Below are 21,397 nucleotides of genomic sequence, written 5' to 3'. Positions count from 1 at the left end.
ACCCAGCTCTCTCTCCGTCTGTCAATTCACCATACTACTTTGATGTGTTTCATAAAGATATCAGTACACTTTATGCCTAAACACTTTAGCTGCATGCATGATTCTGGAATTCACATTCAAAAATTAAACCAATACTGTTGGATTTAAATTACTTGCAGGTAAGTTTAAAAGGGCTGAATGTGAGCACAAAGAAATTCTTGGATTTTTCAGTCTAAGGTTAAAGAATATTCTCTTGTTCAAAATATTAATGGGTAATATAGTGATAAAGTAATTTTCAACTGTGTCCACAGAGGATGGGGAGGCACGTGAGAGGGATGAAATCCGGCATGACAGGCGAAAAGAGAGACAGCATGACCGGAATCTTTCTAGGGCAGCTCCAGATAAGAGGTAGGTACTATTTGAGATAAATACGAATTATGAAGAGTGGCCTCTGTGAACCTTTTCGAGAGGAGGTTTAGTGTACTAAGACCAGTTTGCTTCTCTCTCTTTCCTCTTCAGGTTGATAACTTAATAAATCACTTATTTTCTTGCACTTAACTGCTTACTCTGTCTTAGCAGAAGAACTAACTATCCATGGAAGTTATCTTTTCTTCCATTACCTTGTAGAGTCAGCTAGAATTGAGAATGATGGGGATATAGAAAAGGGAATTGAGATCATGTTTGTGAATAGAAAGTCGTGGATATGCCTGGTCTGGTCTGTTCTTTTCCTGTTTCAAATGGTGAGACAAATTTATCATGTGCCTATTCCTCTAGACAGGAAATAAGCTTCTGTACCTTTATTGAGATCCTTTTACGTGCAGAGCACTGTACCAAGTACAGTGGGGAAGCAGAGCAGGTTTTGTAAGAAGTGAACGTCAGCCTCTTTTCATGAGCAGTTTCACTTAAAATTCAGAAAGACAGAGATGTCATTTGAAATTACTTAGGAAAATTGACAGAGCGCTCTTGGTAAGTACAGACTTGTACAAAACAAAGGAAATACATGTATGGAGACTGGGAATAAAGTAGGGATTAGTGAAGTTTGTGGTTCACCAAAGGCCGAGGTCTGAAATTGCTGAAAAGTTGAAGACATGCTGTAATACAGAGGTGGAATTCCGAGTAAGGGTTAAATGCAAATGTAAAACATTTTCTTTCCAAATAAGCAGTTTTCCATGCTCTCATCCTCCTCTGAGCTGATACAATCTATTTTTTCAAGTCATATCTTAAACAGATTCCTGCTGGTGGTGGTCTTTGTTGTTTAATGGCATATTTCATCTCCCTGAATGAGTGAAGTCATGGAGAAGCAGAAAATCTGAATTTAGAGTTGTGTTTAAATGTACAGTGTAGGAGAGAGGAACGAAGTATGCAAGTGCACAGTTAATGACACTCTTAGTCTGAAATTCCTAAGCTGCAAAAATCAAAATGGCTCTGTGGATAAATTGAGCCCTTAAAACCAGTAACATGACTATGAGAATTGATAACATAGAAAAGCTTTAAACTTGTGATTGTATGAAAATTAGATTGTCTATAGAAATCATTTTAAGACCTGAGCCTCTAGTAAAATAAATGATGATGGTACCATGGTATCACCGCAATGTAGATTGCATATATACTGAAACAGCAGGGGAATTAAGTTAATATGAATGTCAAAAATTTTACTGAGTAATCCAGTCATTGACATGTTTACCTCAGAATTCTACTAGAATAAACTTACTAAGTGTGGTTCGGTAAAAGAACCGATTCTAGCTTATTGAAAAGGATTCGTGTGATCCATCTAATTTGCATCTACTCCCCCTAACCCTTTATAATAGCAGATATAGACCATAGCAGTTTCATATCTCAGCATGCATTACAAGGTGATTGCTTGTATTAAAGACTTCCATATCAAGAATGATTCTTTTGAGAAAGGACAGTCTCTTCAATAAATGATATTGGAAAAACTGGACAGCTACAGGCAAAAGAATGAAACTAGACCACTCTCTTATACCATGCACAAAAATTAACTCAAAATGAATTAAGGATTTGAATGTAAGACCTTAAACCATAAAATTCCTAGAAGAAAACACAAGTAGTAATAAGCTTTGACATCGGTCTTAACAATGTTTTTTGTGAATCTGACCCCAAAGGCAAAGGAAACAAAAGGAAAAATAAATAAATGGGACTATATTAAACTAAAAACTTCTGCACGGTGAAGGAAACCATCATCAAAACGAAAAGGCAACCTACTGAATGGGAGAAGATACTTGCAAATCATATATCCAACAAGGGATTAATATCCAAAATATATAAAGAACTCATACAACTCAACAACAAAAAAACCCAATTAAATGGGCAGAGGATCTGGATAGACATTTTTGCAAAGAAGACATGCAGATGGTCAACAGGCACATGAAAAGATAATCAACATCACTAATTATTAGGGAAATGCAAATTAAAACCACACACCTGTTAGAATGGCTCTTATCAGAAAGACAAGAAATAGCAAGCATTGGAGAGGATGTGGAGAAAAGAGAACCCTCATGCACTGTTTGTGGGAATATAAATTGGTGCAGTCAGTATGGAAAACACTATGGAGATTCCTTAAAAAATTAAGAATAGAACTACCATATGATCCAGCTATTCCACTTCTGGGCATTTTTCTGAAGAATACAAAAACACGAATTCAAAAAAGTATATGCATCCCTGTGTTCACTGCAGCATTATTTACAATAGCCAAGATATGGAAGCAACCTAAGTGCCCATCAACAGATGAATGGATAAAGATGATCTGGGGCATGTGGTGTACACTAGAATACAACTCAGGCATAAAAATGAAATCCTGCCATTCATGACATGGATGAACCTTGAGGGTATTATGCCAAGTGAAACAAGTCAGAGAAAGAAAATACTGTGTGATTTCACTCATGTGAAGTCTACAAAAACAGAACAAAATGAACAAACAAAACAAAAACAAACTCATAGATACAGAAAACAGATTGGTGGTTACCAGAGGGGAAGGGGGTTGAGGGATTGGTGAAATGGCTGAAGGTCAGTTGTATGGTGATGGACAGTAACTAGACTTTCGGTGATCACTTTGTGTGGGGTACACAGATGCCGAATTATGTTGTAGTCCAGAAATTTATATAATGTTATATACCAATTTTATCTCAAGGAAAGAAAAGAGTCTCTTAGCAGTTCTTTTCTGCTATCAGGAAGGCTTAACTGTAAAACCCTATCTCTTATAATCATGTATCTGAAATGCTTTAAGAGCTGCCATCCTGATTATGCATTATCAAGGAATATATATATTCACAAGATGTGAATGTACATATTTACTCTGCTTCTGATATCGGTTGTATTTAAGTGGAAATTCAACTTGTTTGTGAAGAATTTTCAGTTTGTGACATGGTGTTTCAAAACAGGTCGAAACTGCAGAGAAATGAAAATCGAGATATCAGTGAAGTCATTGCTCTGGGTGTGCCCAATCCTCGGGCTTCCAATGAAGTTCAGTATGACCAAAGGCTCTTCAACCAATCCAAGGTACAAAGAGTCTAGAAATAGCATATATTAAGTGTTGATATGAATACCAATCCTCAGGGAAATTAACATACTAGTATCCTCCAATTTTAAAGACCACTATGCTAAAGCAGTCAGCTGTTAATGAGTACCATATTTAATCTAAGAACCCAAAGGTGGTATGAACAAAAGTTAATGGACTTTGTGACTGTTCTTTAATGACCTTTGTATTTGCAGTTCAGATTATTGAAAATGTGAGCTATAAATGAGCAAGGGTTTTTACTCTTCACAAGAATGTAATCAGATTCAACTTTTAATAAATAATATGTACATTTTTAACATCCTCTATTTTTCCACAGGGTATGGACAGTGGTTTCGCAGGTGGAGAAGATGAAATTTACAATGTTTATGATCAAGCCTGGAGAGGTGGTAAAGATATGGCCCAGAATATTTACAGGCCCAGTAAAAATCTGGACAAGGACATGTATGGTGATGACCTAGAAGCCAGAATAAAGACTAACAGGTACCAAGGCAGACAGTTTAGTTTGTGTCTGCACCAGTGAAAACAAAGTAGTTCATGGTCATTTCTTTTTCCCTAGATTTGTTCCCGATAAGGAGTTTTCTGGTTCAGACCGTAGACAAAGAGGCCGAGAAGGACCAGTTCAGTTTGAGGAGGATCCTTTTGGTTTGGACAAATTTTTGGAAGAAGCCAAACAGCACGGTGGCTCTAAAAGACCCTCAGATAGCAGCCGCCCCAAGGAACATGAGCATGAAGGCAAGAAGAGGAGAAAGGAGTAGATACTTTCTTCAGAGTGAATGAACTATTATTCATAACCCTAATGATGCAAGTCATATGGGGGAACACTTTGTAAATGGCCAGGATAAAAATTACATCTGGGTGTCAGAGCCCAGCACTACTTTTTATTATAGGAGAAAGGGGGGGATGGAAAAATTCTACTTTGAATTATTTAGTTTTTTTAAAGAGTGGGTTGTGTTTGTGCTTCTCCCACCTTTTGGCATTTACAGAACATACTGCCCCACACGAGTGACATTAGTACTTTGGGGTTAATATTTTGTCTAAGAATGACTGCTTACAAATAAAGTTACCCCAACCACAGTGCGTAGAAAGAAGGATGTTCACGTATTGGAACTGTCCTGCCAAATGATGTTTGCCCCTGTTGTGCTGTTTTAATTTGGAGTGGGGAAAGTAAACTCTTGCTTGGTGCAACTATCTGTTTCCAATAAAAACATTTAGACAAAATTTCCAGTTTTGTTTATTTAATAGGCAGTGATGTTCTCAAAAATCTTTGTCTTCATCAGATGTTTGGTCCCCTTGCAAAGCTTTGGGTTTTTGAGCTTGAACATGGAGCTGGGAAAAAAAAGAAATCACATAAGCACTGTAAGGAAAGGCAATGTCTGCAAAAACATTAAAACTGAAAACTGTTGTTTTACTAGGGAGTCAGCAGCAGGAAGTCAAAGGATGTTATTTGTTCCTTGTACTTAAGACTCTCTGAACTTCAGTTAAAAATTGTAAATCATCAGTCTGGCCCAAGGTCACAAAGTAAGTGGAAAAGCCAGGATTTCAGCCAGGGTCTCCCTGCTATTTCTACTGTTCTGTGTTGCTATACCTTGCTAACCATTAAAGTGTCTTCTTGTACTTCCCTTTCCAGACCTTTTAGAACTGGGCACTCTCCCACCACCACCATTCTTTAACAAACATTAAGTTACGCATCTTCCAAAGTCCCTGTCATTTCACACTTCTGACCTATTTAACTGATATACAGAAAGCTCATGACATGATATAGAAAAATATTTACCTTTACTCCATCAATAACATGATTTTCCTGTTGTAGTGCATTGTGAAGTTCTTCTTCTGAAGAAAATTGAATCCAACCCATACCTCTGTGAAAGCCAGTCTCTCTGTCCTAAAAATTCAAAATTTAGGAAGAGATGAATAATCATGAACTTGAGAAAGTTTCCAGGAGTTCCAAATCAAACTACCAACATTTTCATCTGCCAAAATGGAGTAAAAGGCATTTTAATAAATATCAAAAACCCTGCTTTAATACAAATACTCTCCTATTCACCCGAAGCTTAATCTCTGTTAATCATAACACTCTCTCTGCTTTTCTACTTCCACTGGAGAAATAAAATATGAGTAAAGAGCTTTCTGTGTCATTCTAGATATAAACCATTAACAGGGGCTTCCCTGGTGGCGCAGTGGTTGGGAGTCCGCCTGCCGATGCAGGGGACACGGGTTCGTGCCCCGGTCCGGGAAGATCCCACATGCCGCGGAGCGGCTAGGCCCGTGAGCCATGGCCGCTGAGCCTGTGCGTCCGGAGCCTGCGCTCCGCAAGGGGAGAGGCCACAACAGTGAGAGGCCCGCATAACGCAAAAAATAAAAAAAAAAATAAAAAAAATAAACCATTAACAGCAATAGTCAAGCAAAATTTTGATCACATAAAGAAGTACTCTTCCTGTTTCTAACTTCTAAACTTCTAGAAACTAGAAAATTAACCCTTAAAACCTAGGTGCGTTTCTAGTAATTTCTGAGACTAACCACCCTCATCACAACTACCACCATTATCATCACATGCTCCTAATGAAAAAGGAAAAAAAAGTTACCCTTATTTACCTAGTTCTAGACTTCTGGTTAATTTAAGCAGTTCTGCTACTTTGTGCAAAAGACAGAGTGCTTATCATTCAACCTATACATCAGATTCTGATGTATATGTCTTATACATCAGAGAGATTCTAGTGTGCTTCGACGTACCCTGCCCAGCCCTCCAGCCCTTCTATGTAAAAAATGCCAAGATGTCTATTCACTCAATGTACATCATCAGTCTTGTTACAAAGTAATGTTGTGCTCTGCCCCCAAAAACACATTCTTGGGAATTGCCCCCATATACCGGGAAGGTAAGTTTATAAGTATTAACCTAGAACACAGGAAAAGTTCCTGTTAATGTCCCAGTGATTCACTCCTTACCTCAGATAGATAGGTCGATTTCTAAGGCACTCTACTCCAGGTGGCCATTTCCATTTGTAAAGGCATTAACATTTTTGTGCTAAAATTTAGATACTATGTATCTAAAATTGGAACCTGCATTTCTAACTTGAGTACAATGAACTTGTTACAAGAAACTAATTTTCTTCCTGTTACACATTACTTAATTTTCCCAAGAATCAAAACCTCATGTTTAAATCTAAAATCTGTTAACTCTGGGTCCTAAATTCTTTTAAGAGGGAAATGGCAACCAAGAAAAATGTTACCTTTTGGAGAAACTTTTTTTATTTTTTAATATTTTTATTTATTTATTTATTGGCTGCGTGGCATGCGGGATCTTGGTTCCCCAACTAGGGATGGAACCCTTGCCCCCTGCAGTAGAAACACGGAGTCCTAACCACTGGATGGCCAGGGAATTCCCGAGAAACATTTTTTTAAGTGCTCTTCAAAAAATACAAATTTCATACACTTTTTTTTTTTTTTGCGGTACGCGGGCCTCTCACGGTTGTGGCCTCTCCCGTTGCGGAGCACAGGCTCCGGACGCGCAGGCTCAGCGGCCATGGCTCACGGGCCTAGCCGCTCTGCGGCATGTGCGATCTTCCCGGACCGGGGCACGAACCCGTGTCCCTTGCATCGGCAAGCGGACTCTCAACCACTGCGCCACCATGGAAGCCCAATTTCATACATTTTTAAAACTATTTTTTATGCTTATAGATTTTCATGTCTGTAATACACATGCCTCATTTTTTTAAGCAACTATAAATCCCATTGTATCAATGAATTAGTATCTATTTAACCAACCCCACTGATGAACACTTAGGTTCTTTCCAATTATGATATTAATGCTGTTTTGAACATTCTTGATCTCACATTTCTGTAGAATAAATTCCTAGAAATGGAACTGCTAGATCAAAGCAAAGGCAAATTCTTACTGTTAATAGATTTTGCCAAATTACCCTTCAGTGAAGGTATCAGTTAACTTCTCAACAATTACAGTAGCAGTTTCCCTATACCTTTACTAGCACTGGATATGCATAATCTGTTAGATCTTTGTAAGGCAAGTAACTGTTTAACCAAGCGTTAAGAATTTAAGTTGCTTTAAGTTGATACTTTACCACAGCCTTTCAGTGCCATGAGGAAAAAAGTTTTAGTGAAGCATGTGTAAACTCTGTGTACTCACGTCACACACCCCAAAAAACAGTAATCTAGAGAGTCCACAGAAAAATATAGCCCAGGATAAAGTAGAACAAATCTGTAGATTGATTTTTTAAGACTTTTTTTTGGAATTAAAGGACTCCATTACACTTTTTTAAACTTATTTACTTATTTATGCCATACCCCGAGGCTTGTTGGATCTTAGTACCCCCACCAGGGATTGAACCCACGCCCTCCACAGTGAGAGCAGAGTTCTTACCACTGGACCGCCAGGGAATTCCCTATAGATTGATTTCTAAACCCTCATGAGGAGGCAAAGAAAATGTAACAAATATAAACACACACAAAAAGCACTCAACTCAATGAGGATAAAGGTTAAAATATTCTCCACCAGTTAGTTTTATGATAAAATTATCCTCTACTCTCTGAAGTCCTTATTACAACACTGTAATAGACAAAATTCCAAAACAGCCCCAAGATCTCCATGTGTCCCACCATGTTGACCCTGTATAATCTCTCCCCTTGAATGCGGGCAAGGCCTGAGACACGCTTCTAACCATAAGAATATAGCAAAAGTGATGGGATATTGCTCCCTTGATCAGGTTATACAGCAAGGATGATGGGGTGTCACTCCAAAGACTACATTATAAAACTGTTTTACCAGACCGGAGAAACTCCCTTGCTGACTTTGAAGCAAGCTGCCACATGGGAGAGAAGCCGGGTAACAAGGAACTGCAGGCAGTTCCTAGGAGCTGAGAGCAGCCTCCAGCTGAAAGCCAGCAAGACAGCAGACACCCCAGTCCTAGAGCTGAAAGACTAATTCTACCAACAACCTAAGGGAGCTTGGAAATCAATCTTTCCCAGTTGAGCCTCTGATGAGACTGCAGCTCCAGCTGACACCTGGATTGCAGCTACGTGAAACTCTGAATAGAGGACCCAGCAAAGCTATGCCTGGACTGCTGATCTGTACAAACTGTGAGATAATGTATGTGTGTTGTTTTGAGCCATTAAGTTTGTGATCATTTTATGCAACAATAAAAGACACAAATACCTCAAATACCTAGGATACGGTTTATTTTTTTAAAGCAGTATCACCCATAATTTAATCAACAAAGACTGAACAGCTTCACTTCATTACAAATTCTATAAATTGATAATGCTTTCACACAAAAAAATCAAGAATTAGAGGATAACATTATTACTTTTTTTTTAAAGATAATACTCACAAAAGGAACAGTACACTTTCGTACATGGCCAAATTGTGAAAAGTGTTCTCTCAGTTCACCTGTATAAGAAGAGAAAACTATTAAGAGTTGTTAATTTTGTATCCTCCATCCTAGATTGATACAGAAACCAAAAGGGCTCCTAAAGCTCCCAAACTTCTTGTGAACAGGAGTTACTTTGTATTCCCTTGAAGCCTTAAGATCTAGGAAATAGCTATGGTATTGATTATAAAATTGTAATGTACTAGATTTGGGAAGGTGATGAGGTGGGAACATGGACAAATAAATTGCTGAGTTGACTGTAATCTTCATCCCCAGCAAATACTGAGTGTCTTCACCATACCAGGTACTGTGCTAAATGCGTGGATTATAATCCCTGAGAAGATTACACAGAAGACAGAAAAACAATTACAGTACAGCATGTTGTTAGCTATATTAGAGATTTCCAAATAAAATCTCAACGTACTTGCCTTTCATGATTTACAGCTTACATTAGGTTAAATCGTTGTTACTCTTAATAGTTTGTTGAGTCGACCCTACCTATCCTTCCTGCCTTACTTCCCACTGCATGCCCATAGTTACTTTCTAGTACAACAAATGAAACTCTGTGTATCTGTCCTGTGGATTCCTGTCTCTGCCTACTGTTCTTTCCCTTTAACATGTCAGTAATCCAATCTCCTTTTGCCTAAATTGTATCTATCCTCCAAGACCCAGGCCAAAAACATTCACAGATTTTATTGGGCTCCTACTGCAAAACAAGACAACATACTAGCCCCGTGAGGCCTCAAAGATGAATAGTAGATTATTTTAAAGATCAAAAACTACACGATCGGCATGCCTGTGTCCAGGAAGTGCGGGGTGACGCTGTAAACGCTGGGGTGAGAGACTAACGTGTGGAAACTCTGCACCCCGCACCTACTGCAGAAGCTGTGCAGGGCCAGGTGGGTGTGGGATCCGTACGTCATGATACTCTCGGTGCCCAGGAAGAGCGTGTAGCGCGAGACTGGGACGAGGAAGTGTGGGTGCTACTTTTTCCTGCACAGCCTGCAGCTGCAAACCAGAACTCACAGGTTTGCAGGGGCCCAGGCTCAAATTTAACCGTGCAGCAGTGGTTCACTCCCAGTGTGTAGTTCACCAGGCCTGGGGACTCGAAGGTGTCCAACAAACTTGGCCATATGCGTGCAGCTGAGGCCTCACAGCTTCCCCAATGTCTCCAGCGCTCTGGATACACCTTGCCCAGGTGTATCTCGCTGAGGGGGACACGGAGGGCGCCGGCAGCTTCGGGGCTTGCTGCACACCTCTGGAGCCCTCCTTCCCCAGAGCTTCTGCTGAATCCTTACCAGATCCCACCTGGCCACCGCTGGCCTCCTCCCCGCCACGTGGCTCCCCACCCAGACTTGGATAAGTGGGTACTGAGTGTCCCTGACTGGATGGCTGCACAGATGGCGGCAGGATCCTCGGTTTCCTTTGGGCCCTGAAGCTGAACGTTTACGCTGCTCCTCACTCTGCCCAAAGTGCCTGCAGCCTTCAAGTGTGTGCCCACCACCGCTGGTTTCCCAGTAAGTTCCTGAGCAGCCTCACTGCATCAGCCTGACTGACCACCTGTGCTGTGAAGAGACCCTTCCCTGGCCCCTGTGAAACAGCCTTTACTGGCCTGCGACTCTGGCTGAGCCCATCAGCTGCTGCTTCTCCTAACTACTGTTCTCTGTTGTCGACGCACATCAGCAGCCTAACCTTAAAATACTGAAACACTGAAAATACTGCAGACCTTTTAGCTAGCAGGCAGAAGAGTTCAAAATAAGCATCATTCACCTAGTGGAGTCAAACTGAGGCACACACAGACCTTCAGGGATGTGAGTGTGTAGAGTGTGAGTAGTTGTGCTAAAGTTGGGAGTAGTAAAGGTGATGACCCACAATACTATGTTACAACACACCAGTGGATCCATAGAGAAACTGGATGTTAACCTCAATATAGGACAAAAAGTCACTTATTTAAATTCATTCTCTAAGAACAGGAAGTAAAAGAAGAAACAATACATTAATTTGTCCATCTCTACCAAGAACAGATTAACAGCTCTGGGAAGCATAGATAGGAAGCTGAACCGTTCTCTGGAGATTGATGTGATCATTGGGCATGGCCAGAGGAGAGACCACACAAAATGCACATAGATCCTCTTCCCTGAGGTGTAACAGTTAAACAGTGAGGAGTCTTCAAAAAATTGCTTCCTGAATTAGGTAGTGACATCTACACATATTGGCTGCAAGCAGAGATGTACAAATCCACCCACCACCTAAATTCAGTCATTCTTAACATTTTGTCATATACACATATCTATATGCATGCATATATATGTAGTTATTCAAAAACATTTTTAAGTAAGATACACACATCAGTGCCATTACGTCTCTCAATACTTCAGCACTCCTGTCCTAGGAATAAAGACATAATTTATAGCCACAATATCATTATCACACTTACAAGTCAATGATCATTTCCTAATTTCATCTAACTCCCAGTGTAATAGGGAAGAACTTTTGTATTCTATTACAAGTTAATCACTAAAGGGATGCTGCCTATAAAGCTTAAATTATACATAATGGGGCTTCCCTGGTGGCCCAGTGGTTGAGAATCTGCCTGCTAATGCAGTGGACACGGGTTCGAGCCCTGGTCTGGGAGGATCCCACAAGCTGCGGAGCAACTAGGCCCGTGAGCCACAACTACTGAGCCTGTGCGTCTGGAGCCTGTGCTCCGCAACAAGAGAGGCTGCGATCGTGAGAGGCCCACGCACCGCTATGAAGAGTGGCCCCCGCTTGCCACAACTAGAGATAGCCCTCGCACAGAAACAAAGACCCAACACAGCAAAAATAATAATAATAATTAATTAATTAATTAATTAATAAACTCCTACCCCTAACATCTTCTTTAAAAATATATATATATATACATAATGGCCCATCTCTGGGAACCCTGCCTCCCTGGTAATGAGTGTTAGGCTAAAATACCTTTGTTTAGCTCATAGGAAATGTCCGGACCAGGCCCACCCCTCCGGAGTCTGGCTGGAACCAGGGGTTTACCCGCTTCCCTTTCAGCATAAAAGGAGCCTGAATTTTAACTCAGGGAAGGTGTTTCTTTGGAACACTAGTCCACCATCTTCTTGGTCTGCTGGCTTTCCGAACAAAGCTGCTATTCTTTGCCCCACCCAACAACTCATCTCTCAATTTACTGGGCTGTCGTGCACTGAGCAGCACAAGCTTGGACTTGGTAACACCAGTATATATTTTAAACTTCCAAATTGTTTCCTAAATGTGTTTTTAAAATTTCCCCCTTCAACACAGAATCTATTAAAAATCACACATGAAATTTGAAAAAAAAAAAAAAACCTACATGATCGCTTTCTCTTCTGTACTACAGTGCTTGTACTTTCACTGATTTACATTTCATGTTACCTGTTTCACCACCCTAGTTCATCTAAACCTCACTGGTTCAAAAACTGCCTATATTTGTTGTTTGTAAGTCTCCTCACCCCCACCACCATACCATAAGCTTGCCAAGTGTTGAGTCCACTATGTCCACAGTGACTGATACACAACAGGGCAATATTTGCTGAATGAATAAATAAATGTCCAGTAATCCTTCAACCAGCCACAGGGGCTAAATTTCTGAAGTGCTCTAATAGTTGATCAAACCAGTTGGCAAGATCAGGCTCTCACACAGAATATATTACTGGAGGATAAACAAAATAGTTTTAAACCAGGTATTAAAAGTTCTGGAAAACATTCACTTCCAAAACAAACTAGCTCTAGAAAGTAACCCTTTTCCCAAATTACCTACAACTCTTATGGAAAAACAGCTGCAAGCACCAAGAACAATGCCTACCACATAACAGATACTCCTTAAACATCTGCTGAATGAATGAACTGAGAGAGAGACTGTAGTCAAAGTCGTATTTTATACACTCTTTAAGAATCTTGAGCAAGTCCATTATGGTCTGGAAACGCATCTGCAAGATGCTTGCAGAAACCCCTCGGCCTTTCCAGTTTCACAGGGCCTAAAGCAAGACATTCTGCTGGGTGTGGTCTGAGAAGGTGGGGCACAAACTGATCTATTTCCCATTCTACTACCCACACTCATTCCACTCCTTGTTTAAGGGAGCTGACCTGATACATGAATATCTGCAAAAGTGACCATGGATTTTTAAATTTTTGTAAGCATATGTAAAAACCTTAACTCAAAACTGCAGCTGACAAAAATCAGTGTTGGTGAGAGATTTCAGTACTGATGACTCCCAGCCCTCTATCTCCAGCCTAGGCCTCTCCCATAAGCTTCAATTTTTGTAATCATGAAAACAACTATCATTTATTGAGTACTTACTCTGTATTGAGCACAAGTCTACGCAGTCTACATATAAATTCATTTAATCCAATCAACAATCCTAGGAGGGAGTTATTATTGACTCCATTTTGTAGATGATGAAACTGAGGCACGGTAGTGAGCCCTTTTCCCCAGTTACTTCCGTTAGTCAGGTTACACAACTACCAAATGGCCAAGCTGGAATTCTAACGCAAGGAGTACGGCTTCAGAGTGCATTTCTCCATCGATACACACCGTCCTCTGTCCAACTAACGGAGACCTCACAGGTTTTTTCAAACTAAACACATTTAAACTTTACTCCTTATCTTCTTTCGATCTGCTTCTCCTACATTCTAATCACGAAATTCACCAACGCTAAAAACCTGGAAGTCATTCCACCCTTTCCCCCATCCGTACTCTTCCCCCATTCAAGCCATCTGTCGATTTTGCTTGGTTAACATACGTGAATCTGACTCTTCCTTCTATCACTACCCTGAAATCCTCACTTTTGAACTAAATCACTGAAACTACTTTTGGCACTTTGAATCCACCCTGCAGTCAAAATAACCCCTTCTAAATCGTTAGTCTTAAATTTCCAAGTAGTTAAACCTTTAAACTCCGAAAGGCTAGAGACTGTGAATACGTGCCCCAAAAGCTCAAGGGGCATCCCTAAACGGCTGATTGCAAACAAAATTTCTTTCTACTCAGTGGCTTGCTCAGGAGCATACACAGCCGCCTTAATCCAACAACCACGCTGATTTAAGTGCTCCGCAGAAAGCAAGGTTTTTCAGGATTGCTCGGACCTAAAACTTCCGCCCTTACTACATCTCCAACTCACTCGAGGCCGCGGTCCACGGAATTTTTCTGACAAACGCAACCGGCCGGCGGATATTCGTACGCACTGCCATTGCTGTTCTCGCTGCCGAAGCCGCCATCTTCAGAATGAGAGACCTCCAGTGACCTGGGGTCACGACCCCGGAAGAGCCTGCCAGATCCGGAGCACGGAAATCAGCTTCCGGGTCAAAGGAGGCCGGGCAGCGAGATGGGGGAGATGGGGAAGATGGCGGCGGCCGCGGGGTCTGTGGCAACGCTGGCGGCGGAGCCTGGGGAGGACGCCTTTCGGAAGCTTTTCCGCTTCTACCGGCAGAGCCGCCCCGGGACCGTAGACCTGGGAGGGGTCATCGATTTCTCGGTAGCCCACGCAGCCCGCGGCACAGGGCCTGGTGCCCACAAGGTACGGAGAGAGGAGCGGCGCGCACCTCCCCGTCGCCACGCCTCGCTTCTTGGAAACGTTTCAGTGTTCTCTTAACTTCTTTTCGCTTCCAGACTGATGGTTATTGAGCGACCCCCGCCTTCCATGGGCGCACAGTTGAACTGCCCAGAAAGTATCACACTTTGGCGATGAAGGGCTCTGTTGACCGTTTCTCCACGCAGCTATTCCTGGCTGCGGCCTCGGTCAAAAAAATGCCTGGGAATTGGTGTTTATTCCTTCCATTAACTGTCCGTTTGAATTTGCACCTACATTTGTGTGAAAACCCGTAAACCGGGTTCGCAGACGTTACGGTAGCGTTCTACAGCTTTAAACCAGTTACCCTAGTGTTCCCAGAAGCCGTTGTCCATAAAAGGCCCTGTCTTCTCTGGGACTTTTAGAAAGAGGGCATTGAAAGATTCTGAGATAATCCCTCCAGGTTGAAAGTAAAGGGCAACTGAATCCAAGCACTATACATTATTTCTACCTTATTTCTGCATTATTCCTCGTGGAAATTGAAGAAAACACGGGGGGAGGGGGAGGGGACGCAGGGAGAATCACAACTATAACGTATGTTTCTTTTCAATCGCTTTAACACTGAAGATCCCTAATTTGCCATTGGTGTTGTCCACAGATGGCTGGATGAGGCATTCTTTTCAAGCTTAGTAATAAATCTCAATAAAATTGGAATGCTATAGTAACATCATATTTGTCTAGAACTCAGCTTCTTAGAAACTTCATTTGTTAGCAGAGATGGTCTTAGAGTTGTCAAAATAACATACAGAAAGTCCAGGAATATTGGCTCATGGGAGAACCCCTCAGACTTTCATTCAACTCCTTTTGCCCATATTTTACCGTAATACTTACATAATTTTAAAATGTAAGCCACCTGAGAAGGGGACATTGTATCTGGCACAGTACCTAAAACAGTAAGTACACAGTAAATGCACTATCTATTGAGTACATAAAAACATGGGTAGTATTTCATTCTCCAGCTCAAAACAGATTGTAAGTAGCAAATTAGAGAAGAAGAAAGTTGCTATTAATAAGACATCAGATGAGAGCGGAGGAGAAAGTGATGGCTAACAGTCTGACAAGGGAGGAAGCAGACAAACTTTAAAAGGCTGAGAGGTTTGATTCAGCTTAGAATATGATAGATTAGGTCCACAAACTTCTTTCCACTTTTTGAGGGTGTTGCTGAATTACAGTGCAGTGTTAAATATGATCTATTTAAGAAATCATTATGAAATGTTTGAAATAAAAACATTCTGTTCTCTGGGTACTTGAAAGAGTTAGGTGGTCAGGACTCTCAGAGTTTCAGATAGCCATTTCATTATAGCGACTGGATATACAGCAGCCACTTGTTGGTAGTTTGTCTGGAAATCTACACTCTTGGCAAAGTTAATAGATCATATTTTGGGGGGAGAGAACATTGGAGGTATTCTAAGGCAAGCCAGACCCTAAGTTTATTATTAATGTAAGGATAGTTTGTTTGTTTTTTTAAATATCCTTAGTTACTTTAGCGACTGAATATTGGATTTCTCAACTAATTTAATGAGCCATCCATAAGATACTCTTAAATGCAAAGAAGCCTTCATAGGCCCCTTAAAAGCTTAATTTTTAAATAACTAACAAAGACAAAAAGTTAAAAGTTTCATGTTGAAGTTCCATCTAAGAGAGCAAATATTGTACTTCTAGCAAACAGGATTCCCCATGTTTTGCTGAACCATTTTTTCTGAGTGGTTTGAGCACTCAGCCTCCCCAGCCTGGTGTTCCTCATAGCTCTGTTTAAACACCATCTGTGTACAAGTTCCTCAGGAGCATTATTGTTAGCCCTAACCGAAGTAAATAGCATTGTGACTTAGGGTATTCCATATACCAAACACCTTTCATAATTCAGAGTCCTATAAGAAATCACAAAGGTGTGGTATCATAGGAAAAGATAGTCTTAAAGGCCAAAGTCAGTCTGCTTCTCATCACTACTTCAGTTTTGTATAGCTCTGTTGTGTTTATTAGTACATAGCTGAGGAAACTGAGGTTCTAAGAAGTTAAGTGACTTATCTAAGTCATGCATTAAGTAAGTGAGAGAGCTAAGTTTAGTACCCCAAACTTATGACTCCTAACTGCCCCATATCAGAAATGCCTTTAGAGGTTTGAGATTCTCACAGTTAATGTGTAAAATAGCTTTAACCCACTGACTTCTGTTTCCTTCCTGCCAGGTGGTCAAATCTCACCTAAATGTGTCCTCAGTCAGTGACCATGATGCACACAGAGCTGGACTTCAGCCTGTAAGCAAGTGGAGAGCCTACGGTCTCCAAGGCTATCCTGGTGAGTGCACTTGAGCTCAGAAGGCAAAATCAATCATTTGTCTAATTTTGGAGGAGGAGTTATAATCGAGTAAATAGACAAAGAAGAAAACTAAACACACAAATGTTCCACTCCCAAACTCCTCCTGAATTCTGCCATGCCTAAGATTTCCATTTATTTGGCATTCCCAAAGGATAGAACAGGAGTTAGTAATGCCTGCCTTATAGTGCAGAAAGTGACAAACCAGGTACGAATCAAAAATAGGACACTGACTCTGGGCTCCCTGCTGCAGCTCTGAACATCTACCCTGGCAAAAGAAGCACTTTGAATTGATAGAGTAACTCATAATGTTCATTCAAGTCACAAAATCCCTGCATTCACGAATGGCATAACAACTTAAAAATTGTTGCTATCATCAAGGCTGAATTTTTTTTTTTTTTTTTTTTTTTTTTTTTTTTTTTTTTGCGGTAGGCGGGCCTCTCACTGTTGTGGCCTCTCCCCTTGCAGAGCACAGGCTCCGGATGCGCAGGCTCAGCGGCCATGGCTCACGGGCCCAGCCGCTCTGCGGCATGTGGGATCTTCCCAGACCGGGGCACGAACCCGTGTCCCCTGCATCGGCAGGCGGACTCTCAACCACTGCGCCACCAGGGAAGCCCAAGGCTGAATTTTTGAAAAGAGAATTAAAGTTAATGAGATCAAAAGTCCTAAAAGACTAAATAATCTAGAATTTTGAATTTTAGTGATATCAGGTAGTTCATTTTACAAATAGAGAAATTAATGATGAAGAGTGGGTGATGCTATTAACCTTTTTTCTAGGCTCATGGGACCATTGTGTTGATAGATTATCATGAATGATTTAGAAAATTTATAAATGCCTTATTTGGCCAAACGATTTTATATTTGCATCCTGTTTCTAGAAGACATAAAGTTAACACTGCACTTGTGATTTCAAATATGGGTCAAAACCAAGAAAAATTCCTTTAAAAAAATTAATTTTCGTTGTACCAAGGGCCGGGTCTGTGTTACAGTTATGAGTACATTATCAGCACTGAAGTATATGTTGATAACATTGGAAGGGGTAACAGCTTTAAAACTTTTATAAAAGGCCTTGTGCACTTTAGTTCTATATTAAAGAACTGAAGACCAGTTTTGTGTCTGAAGTCACAAAGAAAACAGTTGAATGGTGACTTCTATATATGAAAGCATTGCTCTTCACGAGTTTGAGTAAATGAGGAGCATACATCACCAGTAGTGTTTTGTGCACTTTTTGTTCTTGAATGCTGCCCTTTACCTTTCAGGCCTTGCTCCTGTTTTCATGGCCATGTTTCTGTTGCTGTGCCTTCCTCCCTTAACAGATTGTTCAGACTACAAAGTTATCAATCCCACTTGAGTTTTCTGTTGTCCAGATTGGAGTATACCTCATTTTATTGTGCTTCACAGATACTGTTTTTTGTTTGTTTTTCTTTTTTACAAACTGAAGGTTTTTGGCAACGCTGCATTAAGCAAGTCTGTCAGTGCCATTTTTCCAATAGCATTTGCTCACTTTGTGTCTCTGTCACATTTTGATAATTCTCGTAATATTTCAAACCCTCCACCAGCAAAAAAGTTACAACTCAGTAAAGGCTCAGCTGACGGTTAGCATTTTCAGCATTATTTTATATAATTAAAATAAATAAGTTAAATTTTTAAATTAAAGTGTGTTCATTGTTTTTTTGGACATAATGCTATTGCACAGTTAATAGAGTACAGTAGAGCATAAGTATAAGTTTTATATGCACTGGGAAACAGAAAATTCATGTGACTTGCAATATTTGCTTTATTGCCGTGGTCTAGAGCCGAAGTCGCAGTATCTCTGAGGTATGATTGTACTTGCTATTTGAGGTTTCCTAGGACTTCACACTTAAGCCACGTCATTTGAGTTGGTACCTCATTATGTTATGTGTCCTGCCATTGTAAGCTGCATTTAATTGAAGTACAATGTCCAGAACATGGGAAAGGAGTCTCCTCTTACTCTGACCTGGTCAGAAGGATTCTGTTTACTGCCGGACCCTGCTTATTCTGAAGGAACCTGAGTATACCACAAGCTGTCCTTACAAGAGTGAGCAGGAAGGTGATGGGTCTGAGGACCAGAAGCTGAGCCTGGGGAAGAGCAGACTTGAGTGGGAATATGACAGCACCAAACATTTGAAACTTTGTTGTACACGAGAAGGGGTGGGAAGCAGTGCATACTAGTGATTAAGGTCTGACACCAGACTACGTGGCTTCATGTCCTGCTTCTGTCACTTCCGACTGTATGATCTTGGGCAAGTTTCTTAATCTCTCTTGGCCTCAGTTTCCACGTATGTAAAATGTGTCTAAAGATAGTACCCACTTCATAAGGTTAGGATTAAATGTGAGTGTACATGGAAAGTACTTAGGTCAGTGCCTTGCACATAGTAAATGCTCAGTAAATGTTAGCTACAGAGTTAGAGGCATTTATCAAGAAGAATTGACAACTGATTTGGGGTTGCTGTATGGGTCAGGACCTGAGACCAATGCATGAAAAATTAAAAAGAGGCAAATTTTAACTCCATAAAAGGAAGACAACAGTTGTCTGGAATGGACTGCCTATAAAAGTATTCAGTTTCCTGCCACTGTTCAAACTTGAATTAGATCAGAAGTATTCTTCCTCTGATGTGATATCTTTGTGGGTATTACAATACTCTTATTTTGTGAAAAAGTGGTGATAGCAGACAGTAGGTTATTGGAAATTTTTTTCATATTTTTTTTCTTTAAAAATATTGACAGTCCTGTTACTCCTAAAATGACTTGGAGAATTTGACTAATACATGACATGCAGAAGTGGCCTCCACACTTATAAGTGAATGTCCATTCCTGTCCTCCAATTTTAGAGGAAAAGGGATTGCTTCTGTTCAAAACCACTCCCTTCACCCTTTAATCCCACCTTCTTTTACCCCTTCCAGCTTTCAAGACCTTGCTGTGTTCCTTTTTTCTCTTCTGTTTTCAACCAGTTCCTTTCTGCTGGCTCTTTGCTCATGTAAGCATGCTTAGGTCTTTCCAAACCCTAAAAACGATACTCCCCCCCTTATTCTTCTGTGACGACTCCTCAGCCTTTGTTTCCTTTCACAGCCAGACTTCTAAAGGCATTATCTGTATAACCATCTCTACTGTTCTATCTCCAGGTACTTAGGACAAAGTTTTTCATCTCTTTATCTCTAATTCTTAAGAAAGCAGATATAGTGTATGTTTGTTGATTTTTTTTTTTTTTTTTTTTTTTATGTGGTACATGGGCCTCTCACTGTTGTGGTCTCTCCTGTTGCGGAGCACACGCTCCGGACGCACAGGGTCAGTGGCCATGGCTCACGGGCCCAGCCGCTCCGCGACATGTGGGGTCTTCCTGGACCGGGGCACGAACCCGTGTCCCCTGCATCGGCAGGCGGACTCTCAACCACTGAGCCACCAGGGAGGCCCTGTTTGTTGAATGTTTGATGACTGAATCCTTAACCATGCATAGGATTCCAGTTAAGTATTGTTATTTGTCTTTTACAGAGGAGAAATGGTTAGGTATTTGCATACTGAGCAGAAGTCTATACCACCTTTCTTCCCTGTTATAGTAGTCAAAGTTCAAAGGAAGCAGAAATCACACCAATTATTTTAACAAATGATCTTATATAAAAAAATCATTAGCCAGATATTAGAAAACAAAAAAGGCAACACTGAGATATCACAAAAGTAGTAACTGCAGGAAGCAGTTTCCACCTCTAAATGATACCTGGTGAAATTTGAGAGGTGACTTGTCAGTTTCAGTTCTGAAGTTTGCTTTGGAATAACACAGTTGATAATTGTGTAATATTTGTTTCTCTTGAGGATAACCAAAAAAACTAGAGATAATTGCATAGTGGTAGATGTCTAACATTCATCATCAAAACAGCTTTTTATTAACTTGAAGGAACTCCTCTTCCTCTGAAATTAGAGAATAGGAATGAGAATATACGCTTATGTGTGGAAGCCACTGGAAGCATTAGCAAAAGGAGACACGGAACAAATAATAATGTAATGGGTATAAGGATGTCAACAAAAATACATGATCTGATTAACTGATGGAGGATTTCCTCCTCTTCTTTTTTTCTCATCCATCTTTTGTATAGGATTTATTTTTATCCCAAACCCCTTCCTCCCAGGTTACCAGTGGCACTGGGTGAAGCAGTGCCTTAAGTTATATTCTCAGAAACCTAATGTATGTAACCTGGACAAACATATGACTAAAGAAGAGACCCAAGATTTGTGGGAACAGAGCAAAGAGTTTCTAAGGTAAGTCTTAGCAGTCACAATAAAGCATTCGTATTCAGCTCACGTCATCACAGATCTTTAAAGGAACTACTCTATAATAGTTCAGTGAAAGTTACTAACATATTTATTTTTCCTCATTTCCACTCAAATACAGCACAGTTATATTCTTTCCCCCAGGAACATTTGGACAGACACCTTCACAGTTACATTAAATTGAGGTCCACTTTAAAGATTTGCTTATCATATCTTAGATATCAAGTTCATTCTCATTAATCATCGGATGATCCATTTTCTTTTTTTTTTTTTTTTTTTGCGGTATGCGGGTCTCTCACTGCTGTGGCCTCTCC

At 40.5% G+C, this 21,397-nt stretch overlaps 3 protein-coding genes across 5 annotated transcripts in view; 2 read left to right on the top strand and 1 right to left on the bottom strand.

The window, feature by feature from the left end:
- Positions 1-4,732, top strand: part of SNW1 (SNW domain containing 1) — a 34,968-nt gene extending 30,236 nt beyond the window's left edge. The window contains exons 11-14 of the mRNA XM_081227837.1: positions 291-387; positions 3,378-3,495; positions 3,831-3,994; positions 4,071-4,732. Of these exons, the coding sequence (XP_081083963.1) occupies positions 291-387; positions 3,378-3,495; positions 3,831-3,994; positions 4,071-4,269 (578 nt within the window). The 3' untranslated portion in view covers positions 4,270-4,732. The remainder of the gene's footprint in view (positions 1-290; positions 388-3,377; positions 3,496-3,830; positions 3,995-4,070) is intronic.
- On the bottom strand, positions 4,730-14,168 carry SLIRP (SRA stem-loop interacting RNA binding protein). 2 transcript variants are annotated; one of them, XM_081227841.1, is made up of 4 exons: positions 14,043-14,168; positions 8,857-8,933; positions 5,289-5,396; positions 4,730-4,840 (listed from the first exon to the last, which is right to left on the bottom strand). In XM_081227841.1, exons 1-4 carry the CDS (start codon positions 14,137-14,139, stop codon positions 4,769-4,771), a joined length of 354 nt encoding a protein of 117 aa, XP_081083967.1. In that variant the 5' UTR covers positions 14,140-14,168; the 3' UTR covers positions 4,730-4,768. The 2 variants fall into 2 exon arrangements, with proteins under 2 accessions (XP_081083967.1, XP_081083968.1); XM_081227842.1 differs by having other exon boundaries at positions 8,857-8,915; positions 14,043-14,164.
- A 56-nt stretch (positions 14,169-14,224) lies between these two features.
- Positions 14,225-21,397, top strand: part of ALKBH1 (alkB homolog 1, histone H2A dioxygenase) — a 32,108-nt gene continuing 24,935 nt past the window's right edge. The window contains exons 1-3 of one of the 2 annotated variants that reach the window (XM_081227840.1): positions 14,225-14,438; positions 16,673-16,781; positions 20,942-21,071. In XM_081227840.1, the coding sequence (XP_081083966.1) occupies positions 14,247-14,438; positions 16,673-16,781; positions 20,942-21,071 (431 nt within the window). In that variant the 5' untranslated portion in view covers positions 14,225-14,246. Of the gene's footprint in view, positions 14,439-16,672; positions 16,782-20,908; positions 21,072-21,397 lie in introns of both variants that reach the window. The other variant, XM_081227839.1, reaches the window with a different exon arrangement.

Source organism: Mesoplodon bidens, assembly GCF_964165515.1.
Source record: "Mesoplodon bidens genome assembly, chromosome: 3".
Classification (NCBI taxonomy): domain Eukaryota; kingdom Metazoa; phylum Chordata; class Mammalia; order Artiodactyla; family Ziphiidae; genus Mesoplodon; species Mesoplodon bidens.
The sequence above is the reverse complement of the archived record's forward strand: the minus strand, read 5'-3'. Positions and strand labels throughout refer to the sequence as shown.